The following is a 13,983-nucleotide window of genomic DNA, read 5'->3' as shown; positions in this document are numbered from 1 at the left end:
CTAGGTACATACCTAACAATTAAACGTGTATGTAGAGAAAGTACGTACAATTGACTATCAACGATGCATTGGCTGCATGGTTCCAATGAATCTAATACAATGTTGTATCACAACACCCTAAAAATAAATTATATGAGGTAGAAGGTAAAACGACACAGCTTGATACAGATAGATATCTAAGTATGTATAGAACGATATAGTACGGGTAAGTTCATAGACGTCAAGTTTCTTTAGCTGAAAAGAATTTCAAATACTGATAAGTAACTTTGAACAACACACAACAGAGAAACGTTGACAATCGTACTAAATAGGCGATTCTTATTGAGGCAAGGTCGACCTCAGATAGTATCACATGTCTTTACTGACATGCCAATGTTGTCCTCCCGTGAAAATCCCGCCATGTTTATCTGATTCGCAAAAATAAAATATAAAGCAATCAATTACAAACAATACGTGTTAAGTAGAGTGCGCTACTTACATTGACGACCGCTTAATTTGGCCATATAAACAAGTTCGATTCAATGTTTACGGCTGAATAGAATGTTTTAATTCCAATTTTAAATGACGATAGTGGTCGTCTTGTATGAAGTACGCTCGTAGCGGCGCGGGAATAGTCGCTCGTCAATATTCGGGCGGGAAGACGTTCCATTTTAGTTTTTTTTTCTTATTATTTATTTAGCATTTTTAAGTGGCTGTGAGTGTCGTGATGTGTGGTTTTTTTTAAAATTTATACATAAAGTTTTGATGTTAACAATTGCTTTTTTAATAAGTGTTACGTTCTTCTGTTTTTATTTGACTAAGTTTTTATTTAAACGTCGTTCCGAAAAGGAACCTAAGAAAGGTAAATAAATATTTTTGTTATTTCTGCACACTTTAACATCATAATAGAGATAAGATAGTAATGATATAATCTGATATAGGTACCCGATAGTATATATTTTTTTTGATAAATACCTAAACCACAACTGAAGCTTCAGATATTTTCTTTTTAAATTGAGCGGTGACATTTTTGAACTTATTGACGACATTACTAAATTGAATTTGCATTCAATGGACTATATTATCATAATTAGGTATGTCATGCTCTGTTACTGTTACTATAGCTATAAAATGTTTAGTTTTGTTGTAAATGATTGTACTATGTAGACATTTATAATAATATTTATACCTACCTTAATAGATGACAAAATGTATGAGTATAGGATATAATAATAATTACCTAGGTAGGTACTTACTATATAAGGTAGCTATGTATGGCGTATGGCCTTAATATTTAGCGGTTAAATTAAATACATACTCATGTGCCTTAGTAGATAGGCACACCCACAAACTATATTTGTTGAAATTTACTTTAGTACCGGGTAATTAACGTAAATAAGTGAACCGAGATGATAATATTGAAACTGATGTAAGTAGTAGTAGGTATACATATACACTAATACATATTAGTTCTAGATTATAATATAGATTAGATACCATCTAACTGAATACTGAGAATAAAGATTTTTGTTCAGATACTGGAATACAAATGCAAATCACAAATTACTAAATAGATAGGTAATAGCCCTACTAAATTCACACGAAATATTACACCTACAAATAACTCTACATCTGGGAATTCTGATCCCATACATCGAAATCATTGATTTTGCGTGATTTTTGAGTTCTACTATTTAAACCGTATTATTAGAGTAAATGATCGTAAAATATGCATAATATTAAAATGATTTACATAATTGACGTCAGTATTCCAAAAAACATGTTTTAAACGTCATCGTCAGCAACCCGCAACGTAGGTAAGTTTGAACTACCATTACCAACTATCATTTGCTACCTTTGTGTAAAAGCTAGTACAAAATGTTACTAGAGGCATTTCCGACAAACAACTTTAAGTACCTACCTACATTCTTGTATTCAAACCTAGATTTCATATTATGTAAGTAACTAGTTGGGCATAATAAAGTATTTAAAAGATCGAAGTAAAATTTTAGATAAGCACGGGGTTAATCAGATCGTGGGTATTTCTATCATCATCATACTCAGTCACCAACTATTGGACATATAGTTCTCCAAGTATAGCACCACAACACTCTGTTCTCGCTCTCTTTATCCAGCATCTTGTGAATTGTTTGAATATGACTGTGTATTGTTTGTAATTGTGTGAAATCACAGATTAATAACTATAAAATCTTAGTTAAGTTTAATATAACTGTGGCTAGATGCATCATGCATGCCCTTAACCCACTTTACATCAACAGACAAACAGCGTGGTACGCAAATGCGTATAAAAGAATCAAGTTAAAGTTCCTGAATATTATGTTAATTACCTATTACAAGTACGTATACATAGGCACAAGTTCAACAGGTTTAGGTTAAAAAAAACAAAAGTGGTCTAACAAGCTGACCCGATATAATTTGACACATGTGTTCAAAATATACGTGCGGTTAAATAAAACGGTGTTAAGTTTTCAATTAATTAAATAATCAGCTAGTAATTTACATAAAAAACTTTAAAATTTAAGTTCAATTTAGGTACCTACTTAAGTAAATATAAACTTTATAAATGATGACATAAATTCTTACACATGAATGAAATCTTCTGGGTAGCACCTATTACAATAATGGTTCTATTTCAGTTAGGAATACAATCGCCTCCTATATTCGTAGTCTGGATTATTGCATAACAATAGAGTGCGTAGTAGAACTCTGGTGACTTGAACCGCTTGAACGAATAACAAGAACCTATGTACTTACTTATTACCTACCTACTAAAGTATACTACCTACCTACATTCTTGCTATTTACTTAAGCACCTATATCACAATGGAATAAAAGCTTCTGAATTCATTATAGTTAGGTACTACTTCAGTGGGTATAGGCCTCCTGCATGTTATGCCATAGCATAAGCTGCAGTGGGTTGACATAGGCTGATGATGACTACTTCAGTACTTTATTATATACCTATATACCTAGGTACTTAGAAAAATATTACTTTAATTAATATAACTCATAAATTATTAAGTACATACTAGATGGACTAACGCTTGAATTCAGTTTACGAGATTAAGCATCTTTACAGTTAAAATCGTACTTAACTATTAAAAACAATTTTAACTGATAAGTTGACGTTAAATAAAAATAATTAAAACAACACTACTACTCAATTAATCAAAATGAATGTCCGAAAACATCATCATACATCATCACGACCCATCACGTTCCCACTGCTGAGGCACGGGTCTACTTCCAATGAAGGAAGGGTTTTAGGCCTAGTCCACCACGCTGGCCTAGTTCGAAAACAAAAAAATATATATTTTTATTGTTCTTATGTACTTATTATCTATTACTTTTATTCCATCCCTTTCTGAAATATTCTGACCTATTATTTCACATTCCTGTTCACATATTTGCCCTCTATTTCACTTCCTATGTCCTCTTTCACCTTGTGGAGACATTAAACACACGAGGTCTGCATCTCGCGACTTTTCACCCGCGATAAACTATAACCCCCGAGATAAGCCACGGCCAGTGGCGCACAGGCGCGAATCGTAACTTTGTCGGTCATCACCGGTTTTGGTAACGCCCTAGTTGTTTTTGTGACATAACATAACCTGCAAATTGCTAATTTAAAGTGATAACAATATTGGTTCTTATGTGGTTGTATAAAAGCTGATAGTTGTTTGAATGTATGTATATTTTATTCTATTTTATAAAGTCCTTGTAAACGTTGGAGTTATGGTATTTTTCAGTCATTTTCACATGTATTTTGCCAGTATAAAATTGGCATGTTATTTTTTTCAACTTTTACGAGCTTTTCCGATCCGTTTATTCGTCTATGGTTTTAATGTTTATTCACACAAAATCATTCAAAACACCTAGGTACTTGACAGGTTATAGAGTTGTTAAAACAACAATAATTCCCTCCAAACTTGTTTGTCGATAATCGTTATCGATATCAAGAGTCAAGAAGGTACTTGTGTTTTTTTTAAATTTAAAATTAAGATTTATCTAGAAATCCGAAATTTATTTATTAACACATTGATGGACACTAGATTAACGGTGAAATTCATAAAAACGCACAACATTTTTGTATGGGAGTTGAGTGTTGATCTGCCGGCACACTGCCTAGGCGCAGTAAAGAAAACACGACGTCAATGACCGTTGTGTGCGTGTGAGTTCACACTTTTTTCTGTATGAAAACTTATTGCTGTGTGAAAAAAAGGTACTCTGGGTGCACATATAACTTTGAAATCCTTCCAAATAAAGCACAACAAGATGGTCTTCATACAAACTCTAGGTAAAACAGGACTGCATTGACCGTTGTTGAAATAATTAGAAAAAGAGCGGGGACTGCATTCGACGTTGTGATTTTTTTCTAAAAGTATGGTGGACGTCAAATGCAGTCAGTGTCCGTCAGTGGGTTAATATATTCCTCTGTACTTAAATACTTACGACCTACCTCCCAATACGAACAAACGTAGTTACGAGTACCTACCTATATCTGTCCATTATATTGGTTATTTGACATTCGAAATCCCATACATATTTGACGACTGCAAAGGAAAACCAACTTTACTTACAAGACATAAGGAAACGTCTAAAATACAATAACATAGTGGAAGCTCTATAGGTAAATTTTAATTTTAATAGGGTCAGCTGTTTTGATCTAGGTAGATAGTTAATTACTATTAAGTACCCATAATATATGCGATAGATCTATACCTACCTGCGTGGTGCACTATAACGGATAAGGCCATTCATTCTGGCAAGTTCTTCATCTCCGAGTATGGATGGGTCAGAGATAAACAAGTAGCTTATGTATGTACCTATGATACAGATCTACCAACCTAAGTTAACAACTTATCAGTGTCAACTACTTATTTACAAATGTAATGTAAAACTTGGCAATATTTAAGTAAGCTTTTGAATATTTAAGTTAGTTTCTAAAATCTTCTTTTGTATCTTGTATAATAGTAGGCAGTAGGTACCTACCAACGCTACCTACCAATCTTAGGGTTCTCCCAAAGATGCACAACGTGTTCGTAATAATATAAGACTGTTAAATTCCAATGCGGCGAGAATCCCGTCTATTGAGTTCCATTTCCATTAGAAAATTCCTTCAGGGAAAATGAAGAGCTCACCCTTAGGTTGCGGAATTACATAATCGGTATAGGTACCTACACACCAATACTATGCGTTATTTATTGCTAATTAATAGTTAATGAAACAAAATAAATGAACAAATTAAGTTCTTTCAGATTCGGGCTAGTAGCAATCAATAGAACAAATTATTACCCTGTATTCACTTATGTACTTAGCTGAATTAAACAGGTGATATATTTTTTAATTACGTTTAAACAAGACAGCTTAGTTTATTACTTTCATCTTCAGTAATGTTTTGATGTAGGTATTACTCGTATTTTGCACTTACGCTTCCGGTATTTAGCTTGGGAGGAGAGAAATCCTATGCATAAATTTATAGTTAAACATAGTTAAGACTAACGGTAGCCTGGTTAACTATATTGATGTGATATGTAAGTTGAAAATGCACTGAAGGGTAATGCTGATAATATAAATGTACTTAATGCTTTCATAATATCTGATATTTTAAACAATTGCCTGATTATTTGATGTTATTTTGGCGAATGTATGTGAATTTGCTCAACTGTTTCTATCAGGAGATACTGAATAGTTTTCTTTACAAGAATGTTAATATGCTCTTCGTTTTGTTTAAGGCTCGTAATGTGATTATTAGATAATTTACGTATTACATCCTACGATGAAGCGTCCGTAGTCGAGCGGGCCTCAGTGTTCGTAACTGATCGCTGAGGTTAAGCAACAACTGACACGGTCAGCCATTGGATGGGTGACCAATTTCAAGTGGTGCTTTTCTGGACGCTTCCGTGCTTCGGACGGCACGTTAAGCCGTGGGTCCCGGTTACTGCTTCGGCAGCAGTCGTTAAGCCTAGTCAGAGGCCTTCGGGCTGCTTGAAAACATCTGACAGTCGGGTTGCCCACTTACCCGACAACTCTCTCAGCACAAGCTTGCTTGTGTTGGGGTCCACCAACCCGCACTTGGCCAGCGTGGTGGACTAGGCCTAAACCCTTCCTTCATTGGAAGGAGACCCGTGCCCCAGCAGTGGGGACGTAATGGGTCGTGATGATGACATCCTACGATTTGGTGATATCAGACTCTATTCCCTTGTCAACAGGTGTCATAATGGCAGACCAGCAGGAAGGGCAGGAGCAGGTTCGCTGCTCGTCAAGTGAGAGCGATAACTTTGAGAAAATTGATTCCGATGAAGTGGTAAGTTTAATGGAACCCCTTACTACTTTGTAACACTGTTACAGGAGTGTTATGTCACTGTTGCTAAGTTTACAGGAGCAAAAGTACAAATGACATGACACACGTATCTCGACTTACCAACTCAATTGTTTGTACCGGTTTACGCACTTCCTACAACCTAAACCCTTTGTTATACACGCGTTTGAGATATTCTATCTACCACCCCACATGCAATTAATACTTAAGTACTAGGGAAAATAAAGGTAGATAAAGATGTTGTCGATTACGAGTGTAAAACGCCCTGCACATACTAAAACTATGTCCTATATCATCATCATAATTATTAAAAATCACTTCCTTCGCCAGGACTCCCAGACCAACTTCACCGTGGGCGACTCCCCCGACGCGGACGACGATGACTCCGGGCCCTCGCACGAGGGAGGCGACTCGTTCCCCAACGCGCCCCCGCCGAACATCCGCCGCGTGCTGACGCAGGCCCAGCAGCTGGCGTTGGCGGAGAAGAGGAGCACTTTGAGGTTTGTGTTTGTTTATTTATTAGTCCACCAACCTGCAGTAGGCCAGCGTGGTGGACTAGGCCTAAAACGGTGCCCCTGCAGTGGGGACGTGATGGGTTGTGATGATGACACATTATTGCACACAAAAAAACCAATTGGTACACAAAGGCGGACTTATTTCTAAAAAGAAATTTCTACCAGCCAACCATTGATTGGTGTTGTTCGGTTGTACTTATCAGTTGTATGTAATATAACAATAGACCATTCTGCTGATTTCGGTCTTGGTAGGTCAATCACGTAAATTTTGAGCCATGGTGTAATTCATTTGACACGGATATGGATAATTCAAGTGCATCAGTTATCTATCGCTCATCTAAGAAATTTGCTGAAAGTCTGAAACTCGATAATGATCAGGGATTTGGTATCGTATATTGTTTTATATTGTGCTTATGCCTTTTATAGTTTTTTTACACATAATTCCTATAAGTAATACAAACATATTTTATGTAGGAACATAAAGTATGTCAGTATCAGTGCAAGTACATACTTTCAATATTTTTTTATTTTCGTTTCTCTCATTTTTTGTGTGGTTAAAATGTTTACTTATTAGAAAGGATACAAAGAAAATTACCTACTACTTATTTATTTATTTATTTTTAATTTCACCTTAATCTCTGTTGTAGATATTCTAAAGTTGGCATTATTAATAGACAAAGACAAGTAGGTAGATATTTTTTCGTAATGAGCCTTCGGTCATGGACTTCTTATTCATTGCACTTCCATGCTAATGAAATGACAGATGCCAGAAAAAGGCGGCAAACCAGTAGGTCTTTAACCTTCGCGTGAAAAGTACGTGTGCGGAGACGAAACGCGAAAATCTACGATTTTCGAAGCATTTTTCGTAAATCTGTGATAGTTTTATTATAAGTTAGTTTTCATTGTTAGTGAATATCATTTTTTTGCTCTTAAAACTTGTGGGAATTATTTCTATATGTATAGGTATTTTGTTTTATTGATTTTTAAAGTGCATTTTGCTTACTATGCAGTTATCTAGTGATGTGTGAGTGACTTTTGGAGTTGAGTAGGTATCGAGGCTTCACGTTATAATTAATTGACATTACTATCACGTTTTAATTATTTGAGTTATATTTAATTACATGTATATTTAAATGTGCCCTGAAGATTTCTTCTCTTATAAAAGTTGTAATAATAATACAATAGTCAACACAAAACCACGTCACAAGTAATTGAGTATTCATTGCCAAGTACCTAAGTTAGGAGGTTATTGTAGAGATTTAATGGTTAAAGCACATACTGATGTCATTGCCAAGCAAATATTTAACGTTTGCTGCTTCTTTTAATGTTTTATAAAGTCCAATGTACCTTTTAAACTATTTACGGAATAACACTTTAGAACAACTGAAAAAAACTTTTTGTGACAGAATAATAATTATTTAATTTTAGAGTCATCACCGGCTTTGGAGTGTAATTTCACTATGCATTATTTTACGTGCATTTAGGTAGGTACTTGCCTATCGCGTTGTCAAATATCGCAACCACCTTTTAACCTTCGGCCAAATCATTATAATAACATTAATAACACAGGTACGTACGCAACTGTCGGTACTTATTGTGTTCTGGAAGACAAGATCTTTAGCAGGAACGAGCTGCTAAAAACTGTATCTTATTCAAAAGTATTCATATTCGATATAAATATCCGATTAATTACAATTTCATAAATAAGATTGAGTTAACGTATACCTTTTATGCACCCTTTACATAATGACTCGAGGTTGAAAACATTGGTTGCGTAAAAAAATACGAGTTTTAGTTATCTCGCTAAGGTAAACTGGCAAAAGGCATATTCCTACTCGTTGCGATGTGGGTCGACAGGTCATTAAAAAATACAATTCTACACTGTCGTGTTAACTATTGTCACGGATCTTACGTTCACCTATCTACGTAAATCATTGTCTTTAGTTAGTTTGAATCCTAAAGTGACTCTTCTTCTACGACTATCACTGAGAAACGACAGAGAACAATACTTACGGATTAGTTTTACCATTAATATCATTCATTGCCATGGTATATTTCAAGGGTGTTCCTGCAAAATTTAATATTTTATTGACAACCTAGATAGACTAAAAACCAAAAAGTTTCATCTATGAATGTAGCCCTTGAATAGATATTTCGTAACTTAAGTTCTGGAATATTTATGTAGGTATTCGCAAATTAAAATATTGAATCATCGTTAGTTATAATGAAACTGGCGTCATTTAAACGCAGTTAAGTTGTTATTTCATTTGTTAATGAATTAAACATTTACCAATTTGTTCTTGTTTATGCGTAAATAGGGATACCATTCCTTAAAATTTTGTACAAGTATAACGAAGATTTCGGTATAAAGGTGCACTTAAGAAGCCGTTTCAACTTCCTTACATTGTAGGTATATGTCCGGAGCACCATGGGTTGTCAGTGACTGGTGCTGATCTGACTGGCTAGGTACACCTTATATTATCTTGACAAACTCTAGTATACTAGTATACTAGTGTTTGTCATGGACACACTAAGAAAAAGTATAGAATTTATCATCATTCAAGTATACCTAGACTCTAGAAATAACATTTCTGACGTATGTACAGTGTCCGTGTAGTGTTATATATTATAGTATGCCTAATTATAACCTTGTTTATTGATGACGCACCAGCTAATTGCAATGTCGACCATAACGATCAACATTATGAACTTTTTCATTAATCTATTATTGATAATGCATTAATGGGTCAATCAGTCCTATTTTTATTCAATGTAGGTAGGTATGATAAGGTAAAAGAAAACATCCTAGTTCTCGTTCATAAAACGACGTAGCATCGTAAAAAATTGCGACATTTGCGCTGCATCGTATGACTGTATTTCGATCATATGTCCTTTTACTTAACAGTAAACAAGTCGACACTAATTTTGCGTCTTACATAGTAAAGTAGGAGCATTCAAGGCTTTGTTAAAAATATTTTGACTTTTAACTTTGTCTATTGTTTATCGTGCGGAAACTTTGAAGGCATTACGTAAAGGTCATCAAAAACTCTTTAAGATAAATATCGAAACCATTCAACAGCAATAAATGCTTATTAGATGCATCTTATCACGAGAGCTACTCTCGGAAAATGTCCACTGCTTGATCTACCTTCATTTATTTTGTTCGTCATAGATTTTTCTCAGTTTCTTAACAACGGGTCCAATTCTAAATTTGCGGAAGTATATTTTTCATTCTCTTTGGTTTAAAAATATTTTTTTGTTTATAGGTATTTGTGTTTTTTTATTATTTTGACATCTTGAAGATTAGATTGGCTGCGCAAATGTAATTTTTGAAATGAATTCAAATTTTATTTTTTACGGTACCAAAATTTTATGTTGTGCCTTCAAAATCAGAATCGACCTAATCATAGCTATCGGTAATCTTTCGTAGCATGGATATAAACAGGGAATTATACTGAACATATTGTTAGTTAAACTTATACCAACCATAATCTAATCGGCAGCCTTCTGAATGTACCTATTAATAAATACCTACACAACGTGTAATGTGTAAACTATGACACTATGACTGTGACGGCAAATTAAAACTAAAACTGTTGTTCAACTCAAACAAATTCTCCATAATTATCTGTTTTATAATCACAGTCGTTAAACCACAGTCGTAGCGTGATAACGAGACTTAAGTAAATAATAAAATAAATCTCCGTCACTCACTCAGCACTATGTAAAACTTGGTGTATTTTTTTGCAACTATAATCGCTTTTTATGCATATCCATCCGCAATTTGGGTAAGACAACACAAATTAGCATAAAACACGTTTATGGTTGAATGAAGATATATATTCAAAAATAAACTTTGTGAATAGGACAGTGCGTTCAGAAAATGGCATGCTAAACCCACAGTTTGTGACTAAACGTTTATGAATTACCTGACTGTAACACTCGATTCATTGGTGCTTGTGTCGAATTACGTGCGGAATTTGATCGCGATGCTGAAGAGACGGACTTCGAAGCGTTTCGTGATCGGGGACTCGGAGGAGGGTCAGCCGTCGTGGGAGAAGGAGGGGGAGGATGAGGCCACCGAGGCCATTCCCAACAACCTGCTGCAGAAGTTCCAGATGACACTGGACGCGGAACCGGAAGGCAAGAGTCGGGAACAGTCTCCGGAGCGACGAGGCTCGATCCAGGATGGTACTCGGTCTGGCCTTCTCCGGCCACCGGCTTCTACCAGCACTTTGCAGTAAGTTATTGTTATTATTAGATTAAGTCAATATTTAAATAATTGTGGTGGAGAATTTATACATTCTTTCTTAACATTCGTAGGGGAAACGCACTTTTAGGACCTGCGACTACAGGGTACCAACCAACTATCTGTATTGTTTATATACTTAAAAAGAAGATGTACAATGATTTAAATAATTTATTGGTGTTTAACAGGTCTGACTCGGAACCCTCGGTCAGGATTAAGTGGTAAATTAATGGTGTATTTAGTTCGTTCGCTTATATTTTTTGTTTAGCAGTACCTATTTAGATACAATATGAATCAAATATATAAACAGTTATAATGAATTTAGGTACTTTTATTAGTATTATACAGTTCTTTGATCAGTTATTGACTGACTTATCCATCATACCTAAGTACCATCATATATTTACCTAAACGCCTTTTTGAATAATAAAGACGAATCGATCGTAATAACTTTAAATTTTAGATGGCACCGGCACCGAGTGTGTTTGACGGAATGTCGTAAAAATATAGTAAGTAGGTTCCTATACAACCTATTTAGACTTACTTACCTTCAATGTTATTGGCTTTCATAATATGATTTGATTTGATAATAGGTACCTAGGTATGATATAGTGATATAATCCAAGTATTCTTTCGTAAAATAACGCTCCTACTTACCTACCTAATAAATAGCTAACTCTAACTCAGTTTATTTAAATACGATGGTAATGAATATAAAATGTACTTTGAACTTACTCATTGTTTGGTTACAAGGTAATTCGGTAAGTATAGACAGTAATAATAATTTTATTGCAAAAAATTCAAACAGGGAAAATAAAATAGGACCTCGGTAGGTATTAGGTACTTAGTAAGTATATTTTTCTTTTAATTTTATTTGATATAGCAAAATATATGACATGAAAATAATATCCAACGTTATCATATCACAAGTTATTCGGAGTCAGCTAATTGATAATAGATTTATCGATATTTCATTTGGTTGTTATTATAAATTATTGCACATCTCTAATGTTTATGCAAAAGCATGATGCAAACTTTTGTTGGTTGAACTATTTGAACTTGTTATGACGGCAACACTGGACCAATTACGTGTTGCATCTTCTTTTCTCCAAGCTTAATCAACGCGCGAAAGCGAGAGAGAGCGATCGTACGATCCTTGAATGAATTTGATTGGCGATTCCTTACGTCAAATTGTAAAAAAAAACAAAACTTCAAAAGTGTTTGCGGCCGCGAAGCGAAATGTGGATAAATTGCAGTTTTTTCCCAGTAAATATTGTGAATAACTCTGCCAGGTTGTGAAGTGTTGGTGACTCTTTAATATTGTGTAAAAATATGTATTCTGGGATGGACGGATTATACTCTGAAGGGCCGTACAGGTTAGAATCGAAGTTTTGAAATAATCACCGTGATTTTCTGGTTTTCCCACAACTTATTGCGAACTTAGCTAAATTAAGACCAGGAATGCACTCTCATGATTCCCCCATAACAACAAGAAGTGTCTTGTAAGCTGATTTCTTTATGAAATTCGCTATGTATGCCACGAACTGTGATACCCTCAATTTCGCTACAATTTGGTAGATTTCACTTGGTATTAGCATAAATTATTAGTTGCGAAAGCTGCAAGGAACGTAGGAACTTGTAATAATTGCAACTGTTCAAAGATTTTACGTCATTCATTAATTAAAAGGTCAAAAGTTAATCTTTTAGGGCTGAAATTCGATTAAACCTACAGGTTATTGACCTGATATGCTCTTTCTATTGATGCCAAATTTTCTAACACATATAATTATTATGTTTGTTGGCATTAGTGTATTGTTTACAGCTGAAAACATGTTTATGTTGTTGCAATGGCCCGTTGATTTGTTAATGAATAGTGGTATATTTGTCTTATTTTCCTTTCCTACTTTAAAATAGTTGTGTTTTCTTAATAATATCTAAAGACTTCATCACCCACCACATCCTCTTTATCCAGGATATCCCAATATGCATGCATCATGTCAACAGACAAGGAATGAGCCTCCCAGAGTGATGTATCAACTGTACATAATATAATCCCGGGGCACCCTAGGTAGTCAGTACAGGCAATTTGATATTCAAATCCTTTCACCAGGGTGTCAAGAGCTAGTCCTAGTGTATTGTTTGTTGGGTGGTATGTACAAAACCTGTAATTGTGACTAAACTGAGAAATTGTTCCAAAACTGGTATTATAATAAATAAAAAGTTCTAGTTAGAAAATCAGTAATACCAAACTGGAGTCCGCATTGTTCTATAGTTTAACTGAAGAAAAATTATAGACAAACATTTAAGGGTCAAAGTGAATTTACTGTCATGTTTGCTACTCCTATGGGAAGTACAGAGGATAACTATAAGAAAACACTGCCAGAAGGCTACTACTACAGAATTTATGATTATTTGAATGCTCATAATGCCTGGTCATGCAAACCAATATTGTTTTTTATAAATAGTACCTATAGACACTCTATTGAACATAATTTTAGGTTGTATGTTTGAAAAGATGACTTTGAATTTTCTTGCCTTTATTATTTTCTATATAATATATAAGAGCCCTTTCTGAATGTTTGCTTTTGACTTTCATTAAGAATGACTTCATTTTACAAATGATTTCATTTTAAAATATAGAATTAATATTTTTTACTTCTATATTTATTAAACAATTGCCTACAAACAGTCAACCAGTCAACAGTGAAGATTAACCTTCACTGATGACCAGTTGACTGGAAGGGATCACATTTATTATTTTTAAAATGTTATAGAGTTCATGTTTGTAATAGATTTCTTAGGCCCGGGTCTCCTATTTACTCCGTAGGTCGCGTCAAGTGTCACCGCCGTAGGCCGCGTCACGATCCTCTTTACGTCTACGCGCCAACGTCGGCGTG

At 34.7% G+C, this 13,983-nt stretch overlaps 1 protein-coding gene across 1 annotated transcript in view; it reads left to right on the top strand.

Moving 5' to 3' along the window:
• Positions 1-423: 423 nt before the first annotated feature.
• LOC105390367 (acetyl-CoA carboxylase) overlaps positions 424-13,983 on the top strand; it is an 85,097-nt gene continuing 71,537 nt past the window's right edge. The window contains exons 1-3 of the mRNA XM_048632033.1: positions 424-841; positions 6,213-6,307; positions 6,653-6,822. Coding sequence (XP_048487990.1) covers positions 745-841; positions 6,213-6,307; positions 6,653-6,822 — 362 coding nt within the window. The 5' untranslated portion in view covers positions 424-744. The remainder of the gene's footprint in view (positions 842-6,212; positions 6,308-6,652; positions 6,823-13,983) is intronic.

Source organism: Plutella xylostella, chromosome 30 (assembly GCF_932276165.1).
Source record: "Plutella xylostella chromosome 30, ilPluXylo3.1, whole genome shotgun sequence".
NCBI classification, from domain to species: Eukaryota; Metazoa; Arthropoda; class Insecta; order Lepidoptera; family Plutellidae; genus Plutella; species Plutella xylostella.
The sequence above is the reverse complement of the archived record's forward strand: the minus strand, read 5'-3'. Positions and strand labels throughout refer to the sequence as shown.